This window comes from Brassica rapa, chromosome A03 (assembly GCF_000309985.2).
Source record: "Brassica rapa cultivar Chiifu-401-42 chromosome A03, CAAS_Brap_v3.01, whole genome shotgun sequence".
In the NCBI taxonomy this organism is placed as follows: Eukaryota; Viridiplantae; Streptophyta; class Magnoliopsida; order Brassicales; family Brassicaceae; genus Brassica; species Brassica rapa.
The window spans coordinates 5,489,448-5,509,064 of record NC_024797.2 but is presented as its reverse complement, the minus strand read 5'-3'; the positions used below and the strand labels follow the sequence as shown (position 1 = coordinate 5,509,064).

The 19,617-nt window shown below is 30.8% G+C and overlaps 3 protein-coding genes across 9 annotated transcripts; 1 reads left to right on the top strand and 2 right to left on the bottom strand.

Moving 5' to 3' along the window:
- Positions 1 to 14: 14 nt before the first annotated feature.
- On the top strand, positions 15 to 2,537 carry LOC103856794 (transcription factor MYBS3). Its single transcript, XM_009133926.3, has 3 exons — positions 15 to 1,228; positions 1,524 to 1,723; positions 2,104 to 2,537. The coding sequence occupies exons 1-3, from the start codon at positions 949 to 951 to the stop codon at positions 2,329 to 2,331; spliced, it is 708 nt and encodes a 235-aa protein (XP_009132174.1). The 5' UTR covers positions 15 to 948; the 3' UTR covers positions 2,332 to 2,537.
- Positions 2,538 to 4,687: 2,150 nt separating this feature from the next.
- LOC103856793 lies at positions 4,688 to 7,883 on the bottom strand. 7 transcript variants are annotated; one of them, XR_004456744.1, is made up of 11 exons: positions 7,240 to 7,883; positions 6,983 to 7,151; positions 6,820 to 6,893; positions 6,612 to 6,742; positions 6,422 to 6,500; positions 6,202 to 6,308; positions 5,817 to 6,110; positions 5,304 to 5,718; positions 5,093 to 5,221; positions 4,949 to 5,018; positions 4,688 to 4,811 (listed from the first exon to the last, which is right to left on the bottom strand). XR_004456744.1 is itself a non-coding variant. In XM_033288664.1 (11 exons), the coding sequence occupies exons 1-10, from the start codon at positions 7,262 to 7,264 to the stop codon at positions 4,959 to 4,961; spliced, it is 1,488 nt and encodes a 495-aa protein (XP_033144555.1). In that variant the 5' UTR covers positions 7,265 to 7,851; the 3' UTR covers positions 4,688 to 4,811; positions 4,949 to 4,958. The 7 variants fall into 7 exon arrangements, 5 of the variants coding, with proteins under 5 accessions (XP_033144555.1, XP_009132169.1, XP_009132171.1 ...); XM_033288664.1 differs by having other exon boundaries at positions 5,299 to 5,718; positions 7,240 to 7,851; XM_009133921.3 differs by having other exon boundaries at positions 4,704 to 5,018; positions 5,299 to 5,718; positions 6,983 to 7,034; positions 7,101 to 7,151; positions 7,240 to 7,823.
- A 763-nt stretch (positions 7,884 to 8,646) lies between these two features.
- LOC103856792 (GATA transcription factor 21) lies at positions 8,647 to 15,858 on the bottom strand. Its single transcript, XM_009133920.3, has 3 exons — positions 10,491 to 15,858; positions 9,720 to 10,196; positions 8,647 to 9,433 (listed from the first exon to the last, which is right to left on the bottom strand). Exons 1-3 carry the CDS (start codon positions 10,743 to 10,745, stop codon positions 9,011 to 9,013), a joined length of 1,155 nt encoding a protein of 384 aa, XP_009132168.1. The 5' UTR covers positions 10,746 to 15,858; the 3' UTR covers positions 8,647 to 9,010.
- Positions 15,859 to 19,617: the final 3,759 nt, after the last annotated feature.

Below are 19,617 nucleotides of genomic sequence, written 5' to 3'. Positions count from 1 at the left end.
ATACTAATTACTAGCTCGACATGCCGAACTAAGCAATCCATATTGCGGACCAATTCTACCGTTGATATATAATAAATAGCTACTTGCATGTCGGATAGTAGTGCTTTGTCTACTATTGATTAATAATGTTATCGATTACACATATCTGAACAAATCAGGCAATCTTTTAAATAAAATAAAATATATTATGTGGATGACTCTTCCCTCCAACTAATATATTGGAAAACATAAGATCCAAATTATATTTACCATCAAACAAAAAAAATTAATATATAATACGTCTTTGTCGAATAAATAAGGCTCTTTTGTCATTTTCTATTTTACAAAATAGTAAATTAATGTAGTTTTGTTTTTATTTATTCACATTTTATTAGGTCATCCATGATCCAACTACACACCAGCCCAAGACTATTGGAGGATCCAAGTCTTCCCTCTCTCAACCACGAAGATACCTTTCTTATGAAGGATGTAAGCCTTTATATGATACATATTTTTTGTAACTATAATTCATATGTATTCCCTTCTTGTTAATTGCTATGTATACCTCGTTCTCTTTTCAAATCACAGATTCTATAAAACATAAATACAAAGCAAAATCAAGTTCAAATAAAAAAAACAACGGGAAAAATAAATGAAGATTTCATTTTTATGACCACTTCAGTTAGATTTTAATCTACATTTTAGTCCATATTAATGACAAAACCCCACTGATAAAGACAGCTTTCCATCCCCCTTTTTTAGCGTAAACTCGCATTTTTATTGGCTAAACATAGAAATACACCAACTTGGACTACATCATTTAAGTTGTTGCATCCTCCAATAAATAAACTTCGCCTATCCAATCATCTTCTATCTCTATGCTCTCCACCATTCTACATAAACCCCAAAATCTCTCCTCATCATCAACATAGTCTCTTTCTTTCTCTTTCCTCTTGCTTATTCATTGCAATGGGCAGGAAATGCTCACACTGTGGAAGCGTAGGACATAATTCAAGAACATGTTTTTCCAACAAAACCAGAGTCATTAAGCTCTTTGGTGTTCATGTAGACACCACAGGCTCTTCACCACCACCAGGTCCCAGTTCTCCTCCACCTTCGTCAATTTTGGCTGCCGCAATGAAGAAAAGTTTTAGCATGGATTGCTTACCCGCATGTTCCTCCTCTTCCTCTTCCTTCGCCGGTTATCTCTCCGACGGTCTCACCCACAAAACACCCGACCGCAAAAAAGGTTACAGCTTTGACATATTTTTACATTCTTGTTTGGGTTTGTCCGTCGGACTATGATAAGTATTGACATGTTATAAAGTTGCAGAATATATTATCATATAAAGTTAAACACTTCTCACAAAGATGTGCCATATAACCGTGTTATAATCAACTGTTCTGAAGTTAATTAATCAAACAAGAATAGCATGCGATGCAACCGCTTCATTGCGGACAAAAAATATTGTATTTATAATCGTTAGCTTTTGTTAAGGCTTTTTTCAATTAATGAGATCATTTTAATTTTTCTTTATGAGTAGGGGTTCCATGGACGGAAAAAGAGCACCAGATGTTTCTAATTGGATTAGAGAAGCTTGGTAAAGGAGATTGGAGAGGAATCTCTAGAAACTTCGTCGTCACAAAATCTCCGACACAAGTGGCAAGTCATGCTCAAAAATACTTCATTCGTCAAGCCACCACTCTCCATCACAAGAGACGCCGCACTAGCCTCTTCGATATGGCAAGTTCCAATCTTATTTTCTTTTTTTGGTCAACGTTCCAATCTTATTTTCTAATTTCTATATAACAAAAGGAAATTAAACTCTTCGTAGGTAAAGTAAAAACTTCAATGGTTTTAAGGAAAGTCCATAACGGAAAAATGTCACATCTTCAAAAGGATCAGGCATAATTTGTATGTTTTTAATAATATAATTTCCAAATATTCTTACCACTTTCTGACAACATTTTTACCACTCCAGATGTCAAAATCTTTATAAGCAAAAATGTGGATATTTTACTATAGTCTAAGCTTTATATAATAAGAATGGTATATGAAAATATCTTTTCTTGATTTGTTATAAAAACTTAAAATCTTGAATCATCAATCTATATATTCAACAGGTTTCGGCCGGCAACGTTGAAGAAAATAGTTCCATTCCATGTAATGATGATGATCACACTGGGTCGCCCACAGAGGCTGTTTGGAAACAAGGATTGACTGATCCTTGTCTCGGACATCCAGATCCTGAAATATCCGTGTCGGGTAACACCGGTGGACTCGATCTTGATCTGAAGCTTGCGTCTCATCAGTCTTCCAAATCGAATATTAGACCTATAAGCGTTACGTGAAATACATATAACTCGTTAAATAATGGGTGTAATTAGAATAACTAAAATGCTTACATATATCAACCATCGATCCTATCTAATTTGATTCTGGTCCATCTTAGTTTTGGTGAATATTTCTTTATCATTGTGAGATTTTTGCCTTGCGTCCACATTTATTTCTATAAGCAATGATAAAGTTTTTTTTTCAATGATAAAGTTTTTAACCAGAGATTTTTGCCTTGCGTGCCCAAAAGCGATTCAGCAAACCTTTTTTTCTTTTGTCAACTTAATCGAATACAGTAGAGTTGTAACAATGCATACAGAAATCCTTAGTTGCCGAGCTATATCTTCTACATAGAATAATTTGGAATCCACTTTAATACAGAACCGAGAGTACTTTTCAGAATCGAAATAATTTAGTTGTTGGGGAAAACAATACACATTTTAAACATTTCTGTATTAAAGTGCAAGCTGTGTTAATAGTGACACTACTACTGGAAAGGAAACAAAGTGATTGGAGGACTAAATGTTCTCCTTTTTATGTCATCAATAGATATGAAAAAGCCATTTTTCTTTTCTTGGTTGAGATTTTGGATATTAGGATATCCCACTTGAACCAAGATCATCTTAAGACTATATTAATGAAACCACTAGCTTAGAGTTCTTTGTTTGTCCTAAAGTTTAGCAAGTTTGATATATATATATATATATATATATAATTTGAAAAAAGGATTTCAAATAAAAATGCAAGAAAATACATGTATGAGTGTTCACTCATAAGTTTGATAAGGGATTAAAATATTTATGTTCGCGAATACTGAGCATCAACACTTTGATTCATAATATAATTTTTAAATAAAAATGTATATCTAATTTTTATCAGTTTTAATTATATTTATCTCTTTTAATAGAACTATCTGAATAAAAAAGCTCCTTAATATGCTAACTAGCTTAATTTACTGTCTTTGTAATTTGGGATGTGGATAACCTTAAATAAAATGAGTCATAGAACATTTTATGCAATCTGATATCTTCTTTTTAAGGAACTTCTCTAAGGTGAAAAAGGGATTTCATATTTGCATAATTGGTTTTCAGATTTAAGATTTGGAGATCTACATTTAATTCTTTGTAAGAAATCGATTTATATAAGTTCAAAAAATATTGGTCTCTTTTTGTGAAATCTCAAAGCAAAAGAAACTTTTTTGGGCAACCCATTCATTAATAAAAAGTCTTACCCAATCAAGGATCCAATACAACAAGACGGTTCATGTCTGTTAATATGATATTCTTTTTTTTTCCGCATAGACTAAGAAAAATATTTGATATTCATCAGTGGACTGTAACATCTTTCTATTAGTATAGACCAAGTTATCTACGGATACAAGCTCAAACAATCCATTTTTGGATCTGAATGTCAAGTTTTTATATGAAAATACCTATCATCCGTAGTCATTATATTAATCTCAAAGCAACAACTTCATAATGTGTGTTTCCGAAATTCTTCCAAATTTGTATGTTGCATCGACTGGCAACTAAACGAATGAGCAGTAGCGGATTTTGGAGAATTTTTAACCAGAGACGTTATTATAAACAATCTTTGAACTAGTCGAATGAAGTTTATGGAATTTAAGCGAATTATTTATACAAAATTAAAGTTTTTAACAAATTACATTAAGACAATCAAAGTTTTTAACAAATTTGTCCTAAGATACATCCTCTACAAATAGAAAACATCATTAACCAACTACTGTTACAAGTTTTTTTAGCAAATCATGAGAGTAAATGAAAATGTTAATAAACTAAGAGTTCGCTATATTCTATACAATCTCTATTCATCATAGTTTCAAAGTAACTTGGTTCTACTTCTACAAAAAAAAACAACTGACAAAAAAATAATTGAGAAAAACTTTACAAATTATCAATATAACCACATGTATAACTTAACAATGGTGCATAAATTCACCGATAAGTGACATCCCTTACAAAGAAGAAGAAAAAAAAAATCTGAATTGTTTCCATGTGCCAATATGTGAACAACCCTTGCACAAGTCTGAATTAAGGCTTGTCGCCCAATAATGAATAAGATCCTTTGTCAACAATCTTCTGTCTTTCACCAGTATGAGTCTTATTTAAGTGTAGAACCATGTCAAATTGTCATTAAAATGCTCAGAATCTACATTACTCGTATAGTGAAAATGTTAATTTTCCATGCAACATTGATTTTTTTGTCACTACATTACTCATAATATAATACACTATAGTGAAAAGCTATACATGACAATTTGTAAAGTTTTCCTCAATTTTTTTTTGTCAACTGTTTTTTTTTTGTAGAAATGGAACCAAATTAACTTGAAGCAATGATGAATGGACATTTCTATTTTTGTGATTGCATATAAGCATATCATTGAAAACTATTATTATGTGCAACAATATATCTTTTACAGTCTTGTTTTAAAAGAACTGTTCCAATATTACAATCACAAAATGCAGGTTTGGCTCATCTGCAAAATGTATCAAGGAGACAAATAAATTTGAGGCTGAAGCTTGTATCACAAGGAACCTATTTTGAGTTTCCTTCCATCAGAAGAAAACAGGGGAAAAAAATACAGAAGGCTTCATTTTTCAGCAGAACACAAACCTGTTTAAGTTCATTTCCGTGTCAAAAACACTAAGCCTGCAAAACCCACCACAATCAATGCACGCATCACCTGAAAATCACACATATACGATGAACATATTTTAAGTAATATTTGGTTAATGATGTATGTTTATAAAAACCTACCTGTCCAACAGGTCCTCTTGAACTTTCTGAATCTGCAGATGTCTGAGATTTCTGTTTCTTCAATCTCTCAATGTTCTTCCACTTGTTGTTGATATTCATTTTCTCAATGCTTCTGCAGCTCAATCCCATCTGAAAATGTTACAGAGTAAACGTATATCATACAAAGATTTGTAAGAACAAAACCACCAAGGCAACTGCTTTTGTACCTCACCGGTGTTTGCCTTCTTGGATTCTTCTGTCTTCTTCTGTAACACATCCTTTGCCTCATCAGGAAATATCCAGAGACGTGACCCTCGTGCATTCTCAAGATGAGAATCCTTCAAACGCACAGGTTTGCTCTGTTTCTTCTCATCATTGCTTACTTCCACCACCGAGCTTCTCTTTATTCTCTGCTTACTTAACGAGTCACTTCTTATAGTGCTCTCTTCAGGGCTCTTATGCTCTATAACCAGTGGCCTTTCCTCTCTTGAAACTGTTACTATATGATCACATATCTCTGTGGTATCAGAACTTATCTTCCTTTCTTTTGGTTTCTCTATATTAACAGAGCTTTTTGGTTGTGACTGCGCCTTAGCATTTTCCTTCACATCTTCAGTTTGACTCTTCCCCATCAGAAGATTTGTATCCTGTAAAGAAAACCACCTAAAGAATCTTAATCCAAAACGTTTTTAAAAGATCTTGATCACAAAGATTCATACTCAAACCTCCCCAAAAAAAATTATACCTGAGTCACTTTAACTTCAAAGGTGCTAATCATTTTCCGAACATTGCTCAAGTTTGTCTCTGACAAACTCCGCCGCATTGGCTTCCTATTAGGGATCTTTTCCGGTTTGATCAAGCCTTTATCTTCTTGCTCCAGTAATGATACACTCTCTAGTTTCTTAACTTCCGGGAGCTTCTTGCTTAAAGAAACATCTGAAGAAGATGGTTGATTTGTCTTCTTCTTCTCAGTTATACCCTTTACTTCAGCCTTCCATGTTATAAGATTTGACGAAACCGGCTCTCTATCTACACTAGTCTAAACAGAATGAAATAATCAATTGCCACAGATGAAATATTTTGAAATTTGTATGAGTGAAAGTGATTATCAAAGTGACTGATAATCATACTTTAACCTCTGTCTCTTGAGACAGAGCAAGAGCTGTCTTTGGACTAGCAGCAGCCACGGTGTCTCGGGTTTGCATCGGACTTAGAGAAGACAGATCTCTCATAACATCAAGAGAAAGAAAAAAAACAAAAACAAAAAAACATTTAGAAACAGAAACAAAACAATTTACAAAAAAACAAAACAGAGGAGTAACATTCTTGTTTTTTTTTTCATCTACTAACCTGAAGCAATGCTTTTAGATTTGGTAAAAGAACTGCCACCTACAAGCTCCTTGTGCTTCTTTCTCAATGCAGATTGTCTCTTTGAAATCAATCAATCAAGAACCAATGGATTCATCAAGATTTTGAAATTTTGTAGAGCTCCAATGAACATAAAAACAGAGCATGTCAACATGATCAAGAAGTTGTTTACCAGGAAACGTATGCGGTTTCGATCTTCTTCACTAAGAACAAACTGCATTTTCAGTTGGACATTTCCATAGCCATTGAATAAAACTTTCTCTTCCAAGAAGCCACTCTCTATGATCATCCTGGTCTCTATCTCTAACCTCCGAAAAAAGTTACACAAATTCTGAAACCCCCACAAGCATTTTGATCTCTGAAGAGTTGTAAAAAGTTACCTTTGTGTAATATTCCGTTACCATTTACATCTAACAATGTAACAATCAAGTTTTCCTGGAGCCTCGTGACTGGACTGTTGCCGAAGTTAAGTCAAAGAAACAAGAAAGTGTCAGACTTTCAAGAATTTTGAAATTTCAAAATTAATCAGAGTAGATGAATTACAAAATGTAGTCTCCTGAATCCGAAGTTCGATACTCTATCTTCCCCATAGCAACTGCCAAGTAAAAGAAGTTGAGTTTTTTTTGGTAAAGCAATATAGGTAACAGAGTCAAGTTGATACCTTTAATGGAAGTGGTTGAAGAAGCTGTCTGAACATCAACAAGACCCAGAACTGAGGATTTGAACAGAACATGTATTTCAATAAGTGCTAAAAGTAAGTTAAAATGGTGTTTTTACCAGAAATCGAACGTTGCTGTTACCTGAAACTTGTATAGTTCCTGGCATTGATCGAATGTACACACACGCAGGACTGGTTTTTTTTTTAATTGTTATGGAAGAAGAGAAAGAGTGAGGGAAAATCGAAAACAGAGGATTAGATGGAAATATATGTTTGTGGTTGTAAGTTGATTTTGAAATGTTGAGGGAGTTGAGAGGGGGACCCAATAATTATTTCTTTTCTTGATGAGTGTCATTAATTAACTAACTAACTACTCATAGACGTATAAAATTCTCTTTAAAAACTGGTATTAATGACTAAATATTTTTTTTTTAAACATTGGATTTATCACTTTACACTTTTTATAGAACCCATACATGGTTAGTAGGATACCATACCGTGGAGTAGGCCTCGGCCTTCGGGACTAGTCGGTTTGGTGTTCGACTGATTCAAATTTTTGAATTTTCGGTGTTATGTTCATAAGTCTCATTCATGTGTTTACTAATTATCAGGTTGGGTTCGACTCGGTTCTTTCCAAATTCGGTTCAGATCGGAATGTAACCAATGTTTGAAATCGTCCAAAAATATATATATAAAACTTCAAAAATTGACAAAAAAATTCAAAATATAAAAATTATTCATAAATCTAATTAAAAATTAGTTAAACTATCTAAATTAATTAAAAAATATTCAAAATAATAAATAAAATAAACTACAAAAATATTTTGACTACTCTAAAATATCTAAATCACTTTAACATATATAAAACACTAACATATTTAACTAATTTCGGATATCTTCGGATTTGGATTTCGGTTCGGTTCGAGTTATAACCAAATCCCAAAATACTAAGCTCATAAGTCACGTTCAGATATTTTGTATAACAATTCGGATCCGGTTTCGGTTTTTCGAGTTCGAGTTTAGGTAAGTACTTCGGGTTGAGATAAAAACGCTCAGTCCTACCGTGGAGACACTGACCCTATAAACAATAACATAGCAGGAAAATAAATTAAAGACGAGAAAGGAAAAGAAATAAAAACACTTTTTGAATTAGGTCAACCCCATAAAAACAAATTAGTAAGATAGTTTTATGATAAGTAGAATAACAAAATATGTGGGCTTGAAATTTTCTGAAGATCTCTTTTAACTTGATATGTCGTCGCTTTAAATGCAACACAAACACATTATCTTCTGCGCACATAATCTCGTCCTATACACACATTCATATGTGATATCGACCATCTTTTCCCTCATCCGTTCATAAATATGTTCAGAATATTATTTTTTTTGATAAATATGTTCAGAATATTTTCACAACCCCAATGATTTTTATCCGATTGATATATATTCATCTTTAAGCCTCTTTAAGAAAGTTGAATGGCTTGTTAATGTCACATTTAAAATCGGTCACAATTTATGATTGATCTAACATTGAGGTGGCATGTATAAAGATGAAAAGATAAATAATTTTTTTATATTATTTCTCAAATCACGTAACACAATATAAAGATGGAATAAAAAGAACACCCACATTATCGGTGATCATTGCTCCATCAGGGAAAAAACACACACAACATAAACTATTAAACCCTAAACCAAAATCTCCCAAAACATAATATAGAGCTATTAATTATTATATTAAACTCTCACGCATTCTTATTATAAAATGTTTAGGCTTCTCATATTAGACCTACTTGCAAAAACCACATGAATCACTCCAAGATTTAAAAATCTTATCATTATTTTGATTACTATGTATATATATTTATAAAATTAACCTCCATTTGTCGTCAGAAGACTTTGTCATTATCTGATCAGCCATGCACCATTCCATACGACAAAGCCATGAGCAAAACAGCAGCTTCCTTCTCATCTTGTGGGAACACTTGTTGATAAGCTGAGCTTTTGGTCAACATTATCGTCAAGTCGTCAAAGCGAAGTTTGTTGGATGAAACTGAAGAATCAGAAGAAGTTGTTGATTTACTAATCTTAGCAACCGCGGCCGCGTACTCATCTCCTTCTTTGATCTTGCACTTTTTTGTATAGGCCCCTACATGGGGAGTAATATCGTATTTGTCTCCTCCATTAGATCGCTTTTTCTTGTTTTGCAACTTCTTTTTCACCGGTAATTGTTGCATCCGTGCCGCCATCACCTCTTGGTCGCCCTCAGCTGTGGCTGCAGCCATTGCGGCCTGCCTCGCCTTTCTTTGTCTTATGCCACATGCGTTACAAAGAGACTGTAATAAAAAAAAAGTTTGTGAATATTAATCATGTGCGTGTATGAGTTGTAGTTGATCAAATTATAGAACATAATTTTAAAGTCGTGTGTATATCATTCAGGATAAAAGCGTCATGAAGTCTAAAGATGCATTAAACTTGAATAAACCAAATATATATGCCATTTAACACATAACTATGTGTTTTACAATAATAAAGGTTCTCCAAAAAAAAAACTACGTGTTTCACAAATATAAGTAAGGTATAAATAGTATAAGATACAATACCAAAAATTAATTAATTTACCTTGGGACCTCGAGGCCCACTTCGCCAAAGAGGAGTCTTGGTGGTGTTACAATTGGAACAAACCCTAATCAGGCCATTGTTATTACCATAACCATTCTCATTGATTGTATTGTCGCGATTTTCCCTGGTCACGGCCGTGGTCGTCCTGGGCGAGATTTTCTTGAGATCTTCATCGTGATCTTCTTCCAAACTAATCTTCTGGTTTAAAAGGTGGTGATCTTCTTTATGATCATTATTATTTTTACTAGTATGATCGGTGGACTGTTTATTATTGGTTATTGTATTCTTGATCAACCGCATCTTTGGGGACATCATCCACTTGTCGGAGTCTAAATTGGGTTTTGTCTGGTTTTGATGAAGAAAATCGGTTTGGTCTTCGTGATGATCTTTTTTCCTTATTGTTAGTTTCAGTCTTGTCTCCTTCTTTGGCACCATGTGATCGTACGATGATGACGATCCACTGTTAAACATCTTGGCCTGATATATATCAAGGATCAAGGTTATAATTAACAAAACAAAGTAATTATTTATGTGGTTTCTTAAGATTCTCCCTTTAACTCGACAATTTAAGCTTCTTTCATGCAAATATTTCTCAATACAGATTTAAAAACTAAATATTCATTGTATGAACTTTACATGATCAGGCATCATATCAACAACTAACTAAAAAGGCCAGATCATTCAAAATAACACATATATATATATACACGCAACTAATTAAGGTTGATATATGATTATAAACACCTATGTATGTGGTGTGTGTGTATATACCTTGAGGGGTTGAGAAAGATGGACATGATCAACATGATACGTGTTTTTGTATTCAACATGTTGGTCTTCTTGAGAGTTGATCAAGAAAGGAAGGTAAGAGGAAAGAGACGAAATGGATGAGGAAGAACATGACGAATTAGAAAGAACTTGATTATGAAGAAGAGACGAAGAGGATCCAAGAGGATAGAAAAAGGGCTGTTCATGATGGTTTTGATTTTCGTTTAGATCTATAGAGTAATGAAAATTCGAACCCATTGATGAGAAAGAGAGATGAAAACTCAAATAGAGAGAGGGAGATCTTAGATGAGAAGCTCAGAGAGATCATAGACGGCAAAACTAAAAGAGTCCAATCTGTACTATGTATGATCCCTTTTAAATGCTATGAGATGAGATAGGAGCCCAACATGGTTTCTATTATACACATATATATATATATAACGATCAACTTGTGCAGTGAATTCTCGAAGACATGGATAAAAGATACTGTTTTTAATTTCTACCCTCAGACCAGTCTGATCGTAAACCCACAACAAATATTAGTTCGGATTATCCTTTATATTGAATTTTTAATAATAGATTAAGTGAAAGCAACTAACAGAATGAGAGACTTTATTTATTTTTATTCTTTTAAATACCAGAGAAATTATTTATATTTATAAATTTATCGTTTAAGTTATATGTAACCAATTATGTAACGATCTTGGTTAATCCAATGTTTTAGGATGTCCAATCCAAGATGAAATGCTCTTTTTATACTGTATGTTTTTGCTAGTATGGTCACTGGATAAGCTAGTAGAAAATTATTAAAAGGAAGTAGAAAATTTACGTATATTTAATTAACTTAGCGGTTCACGTGAGTCCATGGCGCCCATAGGAAACCAAACACATGCGACAAACTGTGTATATGGAATTGTAGCGGGCGATTCCATTCAAAACAAACCCTATCTAATTTCCTTACCCCACTAGAGAAACAGAGAAAAATGAAAAATGAGACCATATTTTATATAAATATTTGGAGGGTAAGAGCCACACGAATCTTGATAATAATGATTCTTTTAGTTGTAGTCGATCTTTTCAAATCTAGGGTTCCTAGAATTCATGTTATTTTCATACCCCTTAAACTAAAAACAAAAAGGTTTATTTGGTTTGTACTAAAAAGTTTAGATGTATCATCAACTTGCTGACTTTATTTTACCAAAAAAACTTGGTGACTTTTCTATTTTATGATTGTCTCTGATACTAGTATTGCCCTAACTAGTATCGATAGAAACGAGTTTAGAATATATTTGGTCAAATATAGAAAAAAATTTATTCAACATTTATATTTAACCTGATTAATTGACCAGTGTTCATATATTTGTATATTGATAACAAAAACTGAAAACTAGTATTTTAATGGAGATATCCACTCGTATTAATAAACTAAAAAGTAAAAATCAGTTAGCATAGAAAAGAGATAGAAACATAAATGAAAAAAAGTTAGTGGATCTATTTAATTAACACCCCGTAGTAGTAGTGGTTAGTACTTAAAGATTATAGATTTTATTTGTTAGGGGATTAATCCTAGCATTACTTGCTAAATATATATACAATAATTTATTTATTCATTATTATTTACAAAAAATTCAATATTATTTTTAATTTACTAATAATAGTTAAAGTTGACCCAGTGCATAGATTTTTTGAAACCTGTAAATATACTTGATGTAGCTCGTGATCCTTTCAACACATGTGATCCATCAATAATCTCTTCCAGAGGAGAGAGAAACATGATTTGAGAGATGAGAAGTGAGGCAGAGGGAGAGAAGAGAGAATAACAAAAGACAAGAGATAGGTTTAGAATGGTAAAGGAAGAACAGATCCCCACCTTAGTATTGCCAAACTTATTCAGTTCCTTCTTATCAGATTTACAGATCACTGAGGACCCGCACACACACAAAGAGACAATTCGTTTTCATTTTTAAATTTAAAATCAGTCCATCAATTTATATTTATATACATATTAATTCCTTAGGCTAAATTATCAAGCAACGATTTATACTTAGTAGTTTTTCTTAGGGAAATGTGAATGTGATCTATCACTCTCTCTCTTTTTACCATCAACTTCAAGTTTTGGTGCTACATTTTACCATATCCGATGACATATATGCAATTGATAAGTAACTTAGCTGTCCTAGACAGAAAATATTTGTCTAAATCACGGAATCCAAGTTCAAGCAAAATTTTATGTATGAAGAGAAATAATTTATGCAAAAACATAAATTATCAATGTTTATTCTTAAATTGAAAAGATCTAATGAAAGTTCCAATTAATAGGATGGTAAAAAAACTGGATTATCCCCTAATTATAAAGAAAACGTTAGTCGTGGATCATGTTGATCCAACTCAAAATTGATCTTGTCATCTTTCTTTTTAGAAATGAACTGGTACTATCATCATCATACAAGCAATACTAACAAAATCAAAGGTTTTCATTAAAACAAAAACAAACCAAAGGTAGTTTGACTAGTTCTGTGACTTCTGTCTCATTGACTAGTTCTGTCTCTTCTTCTTTTTGTTTTTTTAGTAGTTCTCTTCTGCATAGGGTTCTTGAAAATCGAGCTGATCAGGGCCATTAATTGGATGACGGAGCGATGTACTGAGATCAATGTGAGAAGAGAGGTAGAGCCATAGAGGAAAGACAGAAATCTAGTAGAGCTAAATAGGTGCTAGCTAAGCTAGCTTCTCTGAGATCTTAAGGGTTTTGTTCTTTCATATGCTAGAAAAGGACACCATGCGATCTATCAATCTCCCTCAACGTTATGTTTACAATTTTTTTTTAATACATGTACCTGGATATATTTTATACCAAACGGAATCTTTATTCTTTCTCTACCTTTGAGGCTATTGTATCTTCATAATTGCATGGATTCAACATCTTGTAGTGGCTGAAAATTCCACAGCTACTTAACCTAGTAGTATATTAAGCTTCAAAAAAAGTATGGTAAATATACATATATATACCACTTTTAATTGTTTTATACAGTATGTATTTTTGTGTTGATTTTAACTTTTACTCTTGAAACCGAGACACTAAAACTGAAAGTCCTAGTCGAAGATGGATTGATTTTCAAGAGAGAAAGGTCGATGTGAACGGATTTTTTTCACATAAATATATCATGAAAAAGGGAAGATGCTAGATATGAACTGGGACCAAGCAAATTATTAATAAAAGAATAATAAAATATTTGAATAAGATATTGTAAAAACGGACTGAAAATAAGAGACTGGGACGGCCGCCATATATTCATATAAGGTTCACAGAGAATGATGAATTGCCAATAAAGTTTTTCGTTCTTTTCTTCATATAGATCCCTGATTTTTTTAACGGACAGATAATGTTATAATTTATATTTTACATATATTTTCACCCAAAAAAGTTATTTTACATATTTCAGATAAAATATATCCACTTGAAGTGACCAAGAAGATCACACATGACAAGTTGTAATAACGAGATTTGGGTACTATTATTATCTGAATCGGAAACAAGAGGCGATATAGAGCATACGAAACTAACTCTTGTTACAAATTTTATTGTCTCTTTCCGCAAATAAACATGATCTTATATTTGTTTGGAAAGTGGTCACACACTTCTCTTTACCGACAATTATTATAACCCGATCGGCTAGTTCGATATTAAAACTAATCTAACGATTACTAGATAGCATGTCTAATCTACACCATGCATGCTTGTTTATGTTAATTTTAAAATACAACTCCTAAAAAAACTCTTAGACACATTGTCAGAAAATAATATTTTGCGTATTTCCAAACATTAATACCAAAATCCAATACTTCCATCAGTAACACAAATTTTAGTTTTTCGAAGTTTATGAATATGTACTGCTTGCTTCAGATATTCTTACTAACCTTCTAAGAAATCCTTCTTAAACCTAAACTAAGGTATTTGGAATTTTTATTAAAATTTAAAAACGTATGTTAAATCGTATAATTTTGTCATTTTGCTCACAATTAAAATCGTATAATAAGTTGTCTTATTTTGTTAGCCTATATGTTCATATGTGATACATTGGTTTTGTCCTAAAAGTATAAGCTGAGTTAGTGTACCGGTTATTACACTGAGAAATGAATCACTAAAGGTCTAGTCTAAAAAGACTGGTAACTGATATAATTCCGGGTCGGTTTCATCTGGTGCACACATCAAATAAGCCCTAATTAATTGCCCCACTGATACATATTTTTAAGAAAATAGTCAATTATAGAGATTATAAAACAATGGATCACAATAAATCTAAAGTATATAAAAAAAAGAGTGAGATCCAAGAAAAAATAAACGATAGAGAGATGGGCAACGTATGCGGCATATGGATCACAATATCCAAAGAAGTAAACACTTCTGGAAGCAACAAGACAGAGATGCATATGTATGTATATATGTGTATTATGAATTATGTCAATTTGAAGTGTCAGTACAAATGGAGCTATGTCCAACATTTTGGTACTTTTCATGACTAGTCTTTTTTGTCTCTTCCTAATAAAATACACTCAAAGGGACCATTGATCTTCTCTCTGATTTACATTACCGTCTCCGCTGTCTCGTGACAGTTTGATTTGTGTGATTTGAAATTCTCTTTCTCTGGATCAATGAGTCGTTTATTTCATTCAATTTACATTAGATCATATTCCTCTCGCGTAGAGAAAAAAGAACACATGTTATGATAATGGTGACAGTAATAACTAAATGAAGCGGTACTACTTTAGAGGTGCAAAACCAAGCATGATGCTAAGGCGATATGAGAATGTACTGACTATCGGTGATAAACCAGATTTTAGATTGAAAACGGTTGTTTTGAAAAGACTAATTAAAGTAGTACTGAAGCGGTAAAAAAATCCAAACAAAAAGAACTAAGATCTTTCTAATTTTAACTATCTTAATATTTGCGTCTTACACGGAATGAACATTATACAAAATGATTTTTACATATTATTATTTATTTTGTATTTATTTACGTATTATGTATATAATTAAATTAAAGTAAGCACATAAATCAAAACATTAACACTTGCTTATTTACAATAATTATTTTGGTAAATAAATCAAAACAATCATTTTACTTATTTTATATAGTATATAATCTAAATTTCAATTGTATTGACATATGTTAATATAAATATTTATTATTGAGATTTTCTACTTATATAACATTTATATATTTTCTGTAACAAACCAATTTAAGCCATTAATCACAAAACTTTCGATGTGAGATTTTTTCAATGCAAAATTTAAAATTAAAATATTAAGTTCTCAATATTTTTAAATGAAAATTTCAAAATTAACATATGTATGTATTTTTATATGGCATATAGTTTAATTTAAATGATATTAATATATTTAATATGAATATCTATTAAATGAAATTTCATATTCATACGATTTCATGAACATTTTATCTTGTTATAATAAAAAAAAAATTTAACCACTGATCACAAAATTTTCAATATAGAACTTTTAACAGTTTTAGTAGTTTATAGTCGTTTTAAAAAATTCAAAATATAAAATATAAGAAACAAATCTAATTTTTATTATATAGTTAATGAGATTGTTTAATTTTTTTAATAATATAAAATTAGAAAAAAGGAGGATATAAAAATTGTTATCAAATCTTTATTATTTGCAATCATTAATTATCATATATATGTTAATCATATTATGTAATTTTGTAGCTTTTATTTAAAGAATGAATGGATTATATCCTTTTGTACAATATTAACGAATTTGATAATCTCTTATATATTAATTGAGAAACATTACAATATTTTTTGTAACTACGTGTCATCATGAGAATGAAATTCAGATTTTTTTTAAAAAATAGGTTGGTCCATCTTAAGATATATTATACGTTTTATTGAACTAACTATCAAATTGATTATCAGTGTACAAAAGTATATTCTCGCACTTTTCTTAAATAAAAGCTACGGAATAACCTAATATGATTAACATATATATGACAATTAATGATTATGAATAATAAATATTTGATAACAATTTATGTATCTTACCTTTTTTAAGATTATATTATTAAAAGATATTAAACAATCACATTAACCATATAATAATAAAAATTAGATTTTTTCTTATATGTTATATTTTGAATTTTGTTAAATGACTATAAATTACTAAAAAATTTAAATGTTTCACACTAAAATTTTGTGATCAATGGCTTAAATTTTTTTGTAATAAAAAAATACAAATGATAATAAAATCGTATGAGTATGAAGTCTCATTTAATAGATATTCATATTATATATTAATATAGTTTGAAATTAAACAATATAACATCTAACATATAAAAATACATAAATATTTTAATTTCTAAATTTGTATTGAAAAAGTACTGAAACCTTAATATTTTAATTTGAAATTTGCATTGAAAAAATCGCACATTTGAAATTTTGTGTTTGTCATATGAGTATGGATTCTCAATAATAATATTTATATTAAAATATACTATATATATCTATGTCATTGAAATTTAGTTATATACCATATAAAATAAATAAAATTATTGTTTTGATTTATTTACCAAAAAAATATCATAAATAAATGAGAGATATTGTTTTGATTTATGTGATTATTCTAATTTAATTATATACATGATAAGTAAATGAGCACAAATAAATAATAATGTATAAAGATTATTTTATATAACATTCATCCCACGAAATTGTGCGGGTCTTAACCTAGTTAGCTTAATAAAAAGTATAATATATATTTAGAAGAACCAATTTATTTTTCTAGGGATTCTAAGAATTATCATAGTAATGACATGTGGTTACAAAACTAAGTTGTAATGCTTCTCAATTAATATATAAGAGATTTTATGATATATTTATGTGACTGTTTCATAGCTAAAGAGACACATAACATTCTTTATAGCTGGAGATTTTTTTAACCTGCTTGTTAAATATTTACTCTAACTATCACTTCCCATTCTTCTTAATTATTATGCACTCTAATTGCAGCAGAATCACACCCTGTGAGCTTAAAATTTATTTCTTAAAGTGCACTGAAATATATTTTAACCAATTTCATTTAGATTTATACATACTTTTTTGCCTAAGTAGATTTATGCATACTTTCCTTCTCTAAATTTAAATTCAGTCGTTGAAATAAGTGTAGAAAATAATGATGTAGATGAATTTGATTGGGCAGACTTATAGATATTATATCAAATTTGAGTTGGAAAAAATCACATATATATATATATATATATATATGTGTGTGTGTGTGTGTGTTATTCATGATTTATGCGTTAGTTGGTATAAAATGCTTACTAGTACCGAAATTCGGACCGTTCGTGTAGTTTGCGATTGTCATTAAAGACAGCGTTTTAAGGCCCAGAAGGTGGATTAGTTAGAAGCCCAATCATCTTTAATAATCCCGAAGCACAATCTACTACCAGCGGACACTGTATACGTGTATATGAGGATGCACTTCTTTCTGTTTTATAAGAGGTTGCACTTCGTCGTTCAAAAAAATGAGTTTGCACTTCCAATGTATTTGTAATTCCTTTGATTATCTCTGAGACTCTAACCACTATGCAACTATTCGACACAAGATGGATATTTGTGATATATTCGAGTATTATTTACCTTGTAGACCGTTTTATAGATTTTTTGTTTAGTTCTTCATTTTCTATGATTTTTTAATTTACTTGGTATTTTATGGTAATGTATATTCTGCAAGTTTTAATTTGTTGAGCTGTTTTGATTCGTATTAAATATTTTGTATCAACTTATATCACCAAAGTTGACTTACTTTTTCCGTCAAACATTCGTTTAAAACTCAAAAATTAAACGTGTTTGGGCTGAAATAGTGAAATGATTAGTGACATATCGGGAAATGATTCGTGATACCGTGCGAGTGAAACTAAAACACGGGAAAAGATCGAGTGGTGATTGCAGGATCAGTAAAAAATGATTTCGGGTCTCGAGAAAATTAACGACCGACCATCGGATGGAATGGAACCATAGACCGAGTGAACGAACATGGATGGCCTATTAACCAGAAGCGGTCGGAGCGTTACATATTTTTTTTAATAATTTTCTGATGTTCTTTCTTTAAAAGGAGAGGATATTTTTAATTTAATTTTTAGTTTTAAACCAGTCTAATAACTTTTGAACAAAAAAACAGTCTAATAACTTAGTATATAAAGTTGGGTATTTTCATCCGAATATAAATAATATAATATATATATAATCAGAATTTTTAAAATGATTTAGAAACCGATGATAGATAACTAAAACACATGGGATAATTGGTTGGGTTATATCGAATGTCTTTATCTTTAGTTTCTATTTACAATCATACAATTATTAATTATACTTTATTTATTTAAAAGCTAATGCTATAAAAAAATAACTATACGAGCCATGTTTTCTAAAATAAAAATACTTTATTTTTATTTTTGTAGCGATTAGATACATCTACATTAAAAATTATACAAACTAAATTTTATATTAAAATTATTACCGTTACAGTACAGCCAAACATCTAAATACGTGCATTCATTCATTAACAAAAAAGATGTATCATAAATATTGTGAAAAACAATTTTCGAACTTGAACAAGGTTAGGACCCGATATTTAAAAAACAGTCAGTTATCCACAAAACCATTGGATAAGATTAGTTTATCCATAAAAAGATTGGGTTATCCACTGATTATTCGAAAGACGCAAGAGTCAATTTCGTAAGTATATTTTAAATTATTCATATATTATGAAGGTTCATCCTAAAAAGATATATGTCATCCACTTGAGTCAATATCACGATTATGAAAGATATGTGTCGCGTCTCCTTATCCTTAAAAGAAAGCAATGACTAATAAGATGATAAAGATATACGTGTTAACACACGACCAACTAGTATTACTTATTCACAATCACATCACATCACTAACAACGACATTTGTTTTTCTCTTCTTAAATCATCAATTATGTTCATATCATGCGATCTTAAAATTCAGAAGGTTAATATAAGTCGAATATCGTCGCCGCAAAAATATATTTTCATAGGTAATTTACTTTTTTTCATTCTCAATTGCTTTGCATGACCATCCATCT

Coding starts and splice junctions, on each gene's coding strand:
- LOC103856794 (XM_009133926.3), top strand. CDS start 949: ATGGGCAGGAAATGCTCACACTGTGGAAGCGTAGGACATAATTCAAGA. Junction 1,229..1,523: donor AACACCCGACCGCAAAAAAG/GTTACAGCTTTG, acceptor CTTTATGAGTAG/GGGTTCCATGGACGGAAAAA. Junction 1,724..2,103: donor GCACTAGCCTCTTCGATATG/GCAAGTTCCAAT, acceptor TATATTCAACAG/GTTTCGGCCGGCAACGTTGA.
- LOC103856793 (XM_033288664.1), bottom strand. CDS start 7,264: ATGCCAGGAACTATACAAGTTTCAG. Junction 5,222..5,298: donor AGAAGGCAAACACCGGTGAG/GTACAAAAGCAG, acceptor TAACATTTTCAG/ATGGGATTGAGCTGCAGAAG. Junction 5,019..5,092: donor CAAGAGGACCTGTTGGACAG/GTAGGTTTTTAT, acceptor TGTGATTTTCAG/GTGATGCGTGCATTGATTGT.
- LOC103856792 (XM_009133920.3), bottom strand. CDS start 10,745: ATGGGTTCGAATTTTCATTACTCTATAGATCTAAACGAAAATCAAAAC. Junction 10,197..10,490: donor ATCTTTCTCAACCCCTCAAG/GTATATACACAC, acceptor GATATATATCAG/GCCAAGATGTTTAACAGTGG. Junction 9,434..9,719: donor GTGGGCCTCGAGGTCCCAAG/GTAAATTAATTA, acceptor TTTTTATTACAG/TCTCTTTGTAACGCATGTGG.